Source organism: Ursus arctos, unplaced genomic scaffold, assembly GCF_023065955.2.
Source record: "Ursus arctos isolate Adak ecotype North America unplaced genomic scaffold, UrsArc2.0 scaffold_32, whole genome shotgun sequence".
In the NCBI taxonomy this organism is placed as follows: Eukaryota; Metazoa; Chordata; class Mammalia; order Carnivora; family Ursidae; genus Ursus; species Ursus arctos.
The window spans coordinates 4,003,524-4,013,231 of record NW_026623008.1 but is presented as its reverse complement, the minus strand read 5'-3'; the positions used below and the strand labels follow the sequence as shown (position 1 = coordinate 4,013,231).

At 48.8% G+C, this 9,708-nt stretch overlaps 1 protein-coding gene across 1 annotated transcript; it reads left to right on the top strand.

Annotated features, from left to right (window-relative positions):
* Nucleotides 1-2,348: 2,348 nt before the first annotated feature.
* Nucleotides 2,349-9,708, top strand: RPL22 (ribosomal protein L22). Its single transcript, XM_026519978.4, has 4 exons — nucleotides 2,349-2,454; nucleotides 4,213-4,317; nucleotides 6,703-6,827; nucleotides 9,507-9,708. Exons 1-4 carry the CDS (start codon nucleotides 2,443-2,445, stop codon nucleotides 9,649-9,651), a joined length of 387 nt encoding a protein of 128 aa, XP_026375763.1. The 5' UTR covers nucleotides 2,349-2,442; the 3' UTR covers nucleotides 9,652-9,708.

Here is a 9,708-nt window from a genome sequence, read left to right as displayed (position 1 = left end):
GCTCTGGAGCTGGAAGTCCAAGATCAAGGCACAGACAGAATTGGTTCCTGGTGAGAGCCCAGGGCCCACCTTCTCTGTGCCCTCACACAGTGGAGAGAGCCAGATCTCAGGTCTACTTTTTTTTTTTCTTTTAAGATTTTATTTATTTATTTGACAGAGAGAGAGAGAGAATGCCAACAGGAGGGAGGGGCAGAGGGAGAAGCAGGCTCCCTGCTGAGCAAGGAGCCTGATGTGGGGCTGGATCCCAGCATGAGGCTGGAGCTCACCTTCTGGGGGTCAAGAGTCGCAGACTCCACGGACTGAGCCAGCCAGGTGCCCCTTAAGGTCCATTTTCTCACTTATGAGGGTGCCAATCCCATCATGCAGCCCCATCCTCATCTAAACCTACTCAATCCCCAAAGGCCCCACCTCCTCAGACCATCACCCTGGGGCTTGGGCCTACCATGGTGAATTTGGGGGGGATGCATTCAGTCCATAGCACGGAGAAAAGAGAAGGGGTAGCAACTAATAGGAATGTTAGGAGGTCAAGAGATTGCCTTTTTTTTTTTTTTTTTTTTTTTTGAAGATGGGAGATATTAAAGAATGGTTAATCCCCAAGTGTCGGGCTGGTCTCCCCTGGGAACAGGGCTCTTGTTTGAAGTAACAGGGGGTGGCGTGGGGGTGGGGAGTGTGTGGATGTTGCTGGGTGGTTAGATGTGGGAGTGTCTGAATATTCTCTTTGGATTGCTTCTATGTTTCCAAAGAAAGATCAATGGAAGTCATGGACGGAGAGGGAGGCTGGCGAAGACAGGCTGGCATTCTGACCAGAGGTGGCAAATAGTCACTTAGGAGAGGATGTTAGGATTGTCAGGCAGCCCCAAGGGCTTGCTGGGGTTAGGAGCTGTATCAGCCAGGAGATAGCACACCAATTTTTTAATAGAATTTAACGTAAAGGATTGTTAAGTAGGTATAAAGACTGGTAATCTAGGTAATGGAAGGGGTGAAATAAGAGCAGTAGCAACTGTAGGAAGCAGCTGCCACTCTCAGGGGGGTTTCATTAAAATGTAGAAGCTTAAAGGAGGGGCCCCAGGGAGTCAATATCCTGGGGAGAAGGCGTGCAGCTGGGTTGGGCTGGGGTCTCTGGGGACAAGGAAAGGAGACTGGTTCTACAAGTGTTGGAGTAATTGCAAACTGGATTCAACTACTGTTTCTCGAATGTTCTATCCAACTGCCACTACCAGGATAAAGAAGCAAGAGTGGGTGACATGGACAGAAGAGGAACAAACAGGAAGTAAACAGGATGCTGTCCCTCCAGCCCCTCCTGAAAGAACAGCAGCAGCTGGCAAAGCAAGAATGTCGTTTGCAGGCAAGAACAGCAGGATGGATTTGGTACTTGGTCAACCGGCACAGAAGGCCTGAGTTTAAATCTAGACCAGTCAGTGTGATGTGTTTCCTCCAACCATTGTAAGCCAGGATCGGATTTCTGCCAGATGAGGACATTGCAGCCAGGTGAGTGGAGGACGCATGCAACTGAGCGATTACAACAAAGGACCCCAGGATGTAACTGGTAAGGACAAGAGGGGCCGAGGGTGAGTGGAAAGCAGTCCAGTCAATGGATTGCAGTCCTGGGGATGAAGACCCCAGCTACTCAACCTGGGACACATAGAATCCCAGCAGCAGCAGTAGCAGCAGCTTCGGGGAGCTTGTGAGAAATGCAGAATCTCAAGCCACTGAGACCCACTGAATTGGAATCTGCATTTTGAGGAGCTCCCAGGTGATTCCCGTCTACATGCCAGCTTGAGAAGCGCAGGCACAAGGATTTTTGGAACTGGGAAACTGCAAGGCACGAGCTGGAAAGCTAGGTGGTGAAGATGGGGGGGGGGGGGTGCGGCTTGCACTTGAGATTGCGAAGGGGTCAAACTGGAGGGGAGTGCACCTGACTGAAGCAAGGAGGCCTAGCCCTGGGAGACACAGCCCCTGGGCACCTGCTTCGAGGCTGGGCACTTCAGGTAGGAATAAGCCGAAGTGCTCTCGGGCTTTAGCACCCTAGGACCACCAAGCTCTCACCACCCCAGGTTGGTGGGTTCGATTCCCATTCCACTAGCTGGTGATATATGATTTCGTGAATTTCTTTATTTCTTTTCTCTTTCCAAAACTTTCAAAAAGTAGAGCGAACCCCTTCATTTCTCTTTGGGCTCGTCCAGTCTAGCTCCCCCCTCTCCGATCGCAGTGGGACAGGCCACCCGGCCTCCTTCCTCCCCGCCCCCTCAGGCCTGCGATAGGACGGACTTTGCATTCGGGGAAAAGCAATCGCTCCCCGATCGTACAGAACAGGGCGAGACGGCGGCGGCCGAGGGGCGTGGCAGAGCCATTGGTACGGCCTGAGTCCTGCGTGCCCTGCGCGCTGCGGGCTCTTTGCGTCTGCGTAGTGCGCCCACCTCCCTTTCTGCCTCCGCTGCCGCCATGGCTCCCGTGGTTAGTATGGCTCCGCGTGAGGCCTCGGCTCTTGGGCAGGCACGTGGGCCTCACTGGCCCGGCTCCTGCCCGGTTCGCACGGGACGACACTCTGCAGAGTCCGACCGGGGCTGGGCTGGCAGGCCGGCTGGAGCGGGCCAGGGCCGCCCCGGGGTCCAGCACGTTGTGGGCGGAGGAGGCCGCGGCCTGGGGCGCGAGAGGAGCCCCGGAGCTCTCGGAGGCTGTGGCTCGGGCTCGGGCTTCTGTCTACTGTCAGCGGGGAGCTGGAGCGCCCAGGGTGCGGCCTGGGCCGGCCAGGGCCTTTGGGAGCTCGGCCGGCGTGAGGCAGCCAGGGTCTGGGCCTGGTTACCTGGGCGGAGGGCGGGGAGGAGGTAGGGGACCTGCCACCGTCGGGAGCCGCGCATCCGGGAAGCCTGAGGCCGGGACTCGGGACCAGTGGGAAGGTCGCCTGGCCGGCTTGTTTTCAGAGAGAGGCTTGGGTTTGAGGACGCTCGCAGCGTCCGTGGAGGAAGTTAGTTCCTCGGGGCGAACCTGTACGGCCCCTGTTAGTCTAGGGCAAGGCCCAGCTCCATTCAGTCCCAGCCAGCCTGGGACCGGGCCGTGTGGCGTCCTCATGTCACTCCGCCTGCAGCTCGCAGCCCTCACAGGTTGCGTGGAGCAAGTCGTATTCCTGTGCCCCCTTCTTTGTTGTGACACCCTTGTTAACATTTTCGGTTCACCTAACTCTTTCTGACTGGCAGGTTTTTAATGCCTATGCATTTGTATGCCTTTGGTTTAAAACCTTGATGGGAGGTATGGAGCCCATTGTGGGCAGATCTTTTACTAGCTGATGGTGTATGTCCGGGGCTAGATCTTAAAGCAACCCTTTTGATTGTTACTAGGAAGAGACGTCTTGAAAAGAGATGAGTGATGTTTGCAGTAGCTAAATGTTTGGAAAGTTGACCCAGTCAAGTTTTAGATGAAATTATTTTAAACAGGAAGGGAGACAAGATGCCTTCTTGGAAAAGTCTTTTTAGATTCCGTGAGGCTTTTTAGAGTGGAAGCATAGGTGAGTAGGTAAGGTTGTACAAGTTTTTTTTTTTTAGTGGTGTTGGAGTTTGTAGTCGGAGAAGACTAATAGAAGCTTTGTGAGAGTAAAGGGAACTGGTTCATTGTAGGATGTGCTCAGACTGATGGTTTAAATCAAAACCTAGAAGTTGATAGTTGTGTTGTAATTAGAACCTCAGTTTTAGCTTTATCTTGTCCCAACGGAGATAGATGTGTTGCTAGGATGTGGGGTTCCCGTTGTGGTTTTCAAGAAGGTAGGTGAGATAGGATTAAGGGAGATAGGATTAATCCTGGAATAAAGTGAGTGGTATCTCTTGAAACTTCATTTTGGAAGTTTTATGGAAAATAAAAGGAAATGTTCCTTTTATTGTGGTTTGTAAGATAACAGACCTTCATGCCCGTAGAGACTGGGGAGGCTGGAAAGTGTCAATGGGTCAAGAGTGCTAAAATGATGTGCCCTTCAAAAGGGCGTGACTCCAGGCCCCGGAGCTTGTAGAACAGTATCTCGGGTATTGCCCCTGGAGACTCAGGCAGAGCAGAGTGCCTGGGCAAGTCTCCTGCTTCCCTACCCTGCAAGGGAGCAGGGCTCCACAGGTTTTGCATTTGTATGGGCTTTTCCATCTCAAGCATTTTTGGTTTTAACTTTTTGGTGGTTGGGGGAGGGGGGACTGGTTGTGCCTTCATTTCTTTACTATTTGTGTACCTTCTTAGAAAAAGCTTGTGGCCAAGGGGGGCAAAAAAAAGAAGCAAGTCCTGAAGTTTACCCTTGATTGCACCCACCCTGTAGAAGATGGAATCATGGATGCTGCCAATTTTGTAAGTTACACCCTCGATGCCACTCAGGACAGTAATGAACCTTCTGGGATGTTGCTGAGAAAACCTGCCGGAGCACATTTCTGGTCTCAGGCTCATAGGCAGCCCTGCAGTTCTGGCTCTGCGCACAACCTTGGAACTTGGTCTGGTTACTTGTTTCTAAGTCTTGCTTTCTCTCCTGTGTGTCAGTGGTGAGGAGTAAACGTGTTAGAGAACTACCTCCGTTTCTTCTCCCTCATTCCTTTTGTTTCCAAAAATGATTTTACTTAAAAGTTTCCAGCAAATCGCGAACTCCCCTGGACCCAGCGCCCACTTTGCGCTTTGGTGTGTTTAAGCGTAAGCATTGGCCGTGATCGTCACGGGACAAGGGGTCACCTCCCCCTGGGCCTGACTGCTGGACAGATGGCAGCATTTCCTTAAGCTTCCCATTTTATTAGGCACCAGAGCTGCAGTGTTCATGATAAAATCTCCTGCTTGCTGACTGGTAATTGGAGCTTGTTTTCCCATACCCTGCTGAGTAGTGATACCTTGCCCCGTATATTTGGCCTCATAGCCCAATATTCTTCTATTTCAGTTATATCTAGAAAAATTAACCGCATTGCCACATTTTGACTCTGCAGCGTGGTTTTGGCAGTTGACTCTTTTTCCTGTTCAGTAGCCGTGCTTGAGGGTTCAAACTTCTTGTGCAGAGCCTTCTGACTCCGCATTTGCTCCTCCTTGCCAGGATAATAGCATTACAACAAGAATAATTTTCAGGTGAAAAAACCTAAAGACTCAGCCTATGGCCACTAATTCCATTGAATGGAATTCCAGTTACCTCCTGTGTGTCGCTGTCCCGCAGGAACTCCCAGAATCGGCTCCTTAGTTTCTTCTCTGTGCATTGACTTCTTAACTTTTCTCTGGGGCCTCTTTTCCCTCCTAACCTTTGTGGCATCATCCAGTTTGTGTCTGTGACGGCCCTGCCCTGGTGTCCTTCCCCTGTCTCTCCCTTCTCTACACTCACCTGTGTATGTGATTGTTTTTCCTTCTAGAAGTTTCCTTAGGATAAAAAACTTGAGTCATTTATGAGTCTCAGATGCAAAAGTCAGAATTTCTGACTTAGTCACTCTATCCTATGCTCAGTTAACATATGGTGTATCAGAAGATTTTTTTAAATTTTAAAAAAATTTTAAAAAAGATTTATTTTTAAAATATTTTATGTGTTAATTTGGGAGAGAGAGAGCACAGGCAGGGCAAGGGGCAGAGGGAGAGGGACAAGCAGACTCCCCGCTGATCCTGGAGCTCCAGGAGCCCTTTGTGGGGTTCCATCCCAGGACCCTGAGATCATGACCTGAGCAGAAACCAAGAGTCGGATGCTCAACCGACTGTGTGCCACCCAGGCGCCCCTGTTTTTTTGATTTATTTTTTTTCTGAGAGTTTGTGTGGGGGGAGGGAGAGAGCCAGTCCTCAAGCAGATTCCTTGCTGAGTGGGGAGCCCAACTTGTGGCTTGATCTCATGATTCTGAGATCATGACCTGAACCAAAGTCAGGAGTTGAATGATTACCACTTGAGCCACTCAGGCGCGCCAGTGTATTGGGAGTTTTTAAATAGAGGATTGTAGGGGTTTAGGGCTGAAAGGGACTTCATGTCATTGCAAGAGCAAGAGAACCAAACAGTCCTTTTATTTTTATTTATTTAGTTAGTTAGTTAGTTAGTTAGTTAAGAAGTAGGCTCTATGCCTGGTGTGGGGCTTGAACCCACAAATCCTGAGACCAGGAGTTGCATGCTTCACCAACTGAGCCAGCCAGGTGCTCGTAGAGCCCTCTTTGACAGAGACCACTGAAGTCCATGCAGCGGATGACCCGTCCAGGCTTCCATGGGGGACTAGCGTCTCCGGGCTCCTGGGCTTCTGCCCTCATGCTGTGCTGTGCACAGGGCGCCTGAGCTGATGAAGAGTTGTTTGGGTCTGTGTATGTTTTGCTCCTTGTACCAGGTTGAAGACTTCCTTCCTTTGATGGTACTGAGAACAGTGCTTTATACTCCTTAGTTCACAAGCTGTAGATACTTTGTAACAGTTTGGCCCTAGGTTTCCTGTCTTGTCTTAACCTTTGGCTCCTCAGTCAAGCCTTTTGTATAGAGGCTTGTGTGGAAGCCGTGCTGTGCGTTCACGCTGGGGTGTTTTCATGTTCTACGCGGAGATCAAGTCGATTAGTGCCATTTTCTAATTGTTTTTAGATATCAGACCTTGTATTAATAGCTGAAGGTTTGCTCTAATTTTTTTTTAAAAAGACGAACATTTGAAAAACAACTCTTTGTTCAGTGTTAGGAGTATAAAAACATGGAGTAGGCTACTAATGAGCGGGTGAAGCTGGCACTTCACTCATTGATCAATTCGATGATTTCCACAGGAGCAGTTTCTTCAGGAGAGAATCAAAGTGAACGGAAAAGCTGGGAATCTCGGTGGAGGGGTCGTAACAATCGAGAGGAGCAAAAGCAAGATCACTGTAACCTCTGAGGTGCCTTTTTCCAAAAGGTATGGGACGGATGAGTGTGACGTGCCGGCACCCTCGCACTGAGTCCCGCCCCCACCTGCAGGAGTACTGCTGCCCCGGAGTCCTTCGTGTTTTGCTGCAGCTGTTAATTCCTAGAACGGGGCCCAGTGCAAGGAGGCAGTGAATGAATGAATGTTATGGGGGTTAAAAGCATTCAATTTTTGGTAGTTTTAAAATTTTCCTTTTTTACAGGCTGAGGTATTTCAAGCGGTGGCGATGCTCAGTGTTGCTTAGACAGTATTAAACTTGGGAGTATTGCTCCCTTTGCCTCTCCGTCACAGTGAGGGGCTTCCGTTTTTATGTTGGTGACGTGTGGTTGACATAGTGTTGTATTAGTTCCAGGTGCACAGCCTAGACACCAATTCTCTCCATTATTCATTGTTCACCATAAGTGTGCGTTCCTCTTTAATTCTACTTATTGTCCTTGTAAGTGCTAGTATCATTGGGTGAGGACTCTGAGATCTCAGTTTAGACTGAAGCCATCCTTTTAATTCCTGTAGGCCCATTTTCTTTCTTTTTTCTAAAGATTTTATTTATTCAACAGAGAGAGAGACAGCCAGCGAGAGAGGGAACACAAGCAGGGGGAGTGGGAGAGGAAGAAGCAGGCTCACAGCGGAGGAGCCTGATGTGGGGCTCGATCCCAGAACGCTGGGATCACGCCCTGAGCCGAAGGCAGACGCTTAACCGCTGTGCCACCCAGGCGCCCCCCCCCCCCCATTTTCTTTCTAAGTCAGAGACTCCAGTTCATTACGCGGTGGTTCTAAGGAATCGGACCTGCTTATACCTGGCTCCTAGCCCAGAGCCAGCATATTCTTAGGAACTTCCAATCAAACTGAATCAAGTAGTGGGAAATTTGAAGGTATATTAGGACAAATTGAGTATAGTTCAGCCTTTGCTTTTAGCTTTAAGTAGTATCAGTCAAAAAGTGACTTCCTGTTCTGCCTGGCTTGAGTTCTTTTATTTGTGCAGAAGGAGATCTGGTACCACGAGAGACCGGTGCAACTGAAGGGTCTCCAGGGCGTACAAAGCCTGCAACTCTCTGGGCTTTCACAGGCTCATGGGGGGGAGATAGCTATGATCTTCTGTGGCCTGTTTCCACGCTTACCAACCTGGTGTGAGAATGGCTCCTAACGCCCCTTACTTCGTTTTCAGATGCATGTTTGTCCCCATTTCAGGAGGACTGGAGCCTCATCATTGCTTTCCTTTTTTGAGATGATAGTTTTACTGTCTTGTAGCATTCTGGGTGTTCTTACTCTAGGACCTTATCTCCAAACTTCTGTAGCTTTTTACTTAGTTTCCCAGCGTTCTTTTATGAAAAATTTTAAACCACCTGAACTTCTGAATTAACAACCTTACCTGAATACTATATGCTAGAAATAATAAATGACAGGGGCGCCTGGGTGGCACAGCGGTTGGGCGTCTGCCTTCAGCTCAGGGCGTGATCCCAGCGTTATGGGATCGAGCCCCACATCAGGCTCCTCCGCTAGGAGCCTGCTTCTTCCTCTCCCACTCCCCCTGCTTGTGTTCCCTCTCTCGCTGGCTGTCTCTATCTCTGTCAAATAAATAAATAAAATCTTTAAAAAAAAAAAAAAGAAAGAAGTAATAAATGACAGAAAAGAATACTTTTTAGATGGAACGACCAAATTGATTTATTTTTACGTAGGGAAAAGTGGATAGAATTGAACTGAGATCTTCACATCTTTGTGAAGATTGCTTTGTTGACAAGTAACACTGTTGAACAGTATTCATTTCTCGGAGATGGTGAGTCTCTTGGTTCATTAATATTTGGGTACTTGCTAATAGGCCAGTTTGCCTGTGCGTCTCCTTGAGTCCCCGTAACGGTCGGAAGAGATGGTAAGTATCAGGAGTCTCATAGAGGGAGAAACTGAGGTTTGGAAAGGTTAATTTGCCCAGCAGTGAGTTGGCTTGGTGTTCTATTCTCTCTTCTCTTTATGCTTTTGGGAAGATGCCCTGGGGCCTCAAGAGTAAAGAAGAGAAGAAACAAGATTGTAGGCTTTGTGTAGTTGGGATGTTGAGCACCGAAGCTAGTTGCTGCCTTTATATAAATAGCGAGTTTTCTAAGCAGTTTGCTGTGGTGACTGCTTTGCCGTCTCCAGGCCACAGCAGCCAGATTACGACTGCGTGCTGTCACTCGCAGAGCTGGAGGAAGGGCGGCGTCCTTTTTCCCAGGAGTTGGGTAGTGAGCATCCCATCAGAGAAGCGAGTGTATATAGCCGCCCTAAGAAACAATCCCGAACATCTGAACAACCTCAAAAGGAGATTCGAACCCATGAGGTGTGATGTATGGGAAGTACTTGGAGCTCAGAGACCCAGTGATTTCTCAATGAAAAGATACTAAAATCGTGTGCTTAATTGTTAAGTTGCTACTATTGTCTTTCCTCAGTGGTCACTAAAAACCACTTCCTAGGCGTTCTGCTGTGTTCAGTGGACAACTGTTAGGTCTGCTTCTCTGCTCTCATTTTTATTGCTGGTGTAGATGAAATGTGGCTGATACTTCTGGCCTTACCTTTGCTGGTTTTGAGTGGTGGGAGAACACCCTGAACTATAATGATTTGAACGCACGGGTTTCATGAAAGGTGCTGTGTGTGAGAATGCCGGGAGGCCCTGTGCTGGTGTTTTCAGGTGTTCCTTCTCTGCAGGTATTTGAAATATCTCACCAAAAAGTATCTGAAGAAGAACAACCTCCGTGACTGGCTGCGCGTCGTCGCCAACAGCAAGGAGAGCTATGAGTTACGCTACTTCCAGATTAACCAGGACGAGGAAGAGGAGGAGGATGAGGATTGAAACTCATTTATCATGAAATATTTTGTATGCATTTTAAATAAAATTCAGAAACTAAAA

Coding starts and splice junctions, on each gene's coding strand:
- RPL22 (XM_026519978.4), top strand. Junction 4,318..6,702: donor TCATGGATGCTGCCAATTTT/GTAAGTTACACC, acceptor TGATTTCCACAG/GAGCAGTTTCTTCAGGAGAG. Junction 6,828..9,506: donor GAGGTGCCTTTTTCCAAAAG/GTATGGGACGGA, acceptor CCTTCTCTGCAG/GTATTTGAAATATCTCACCA.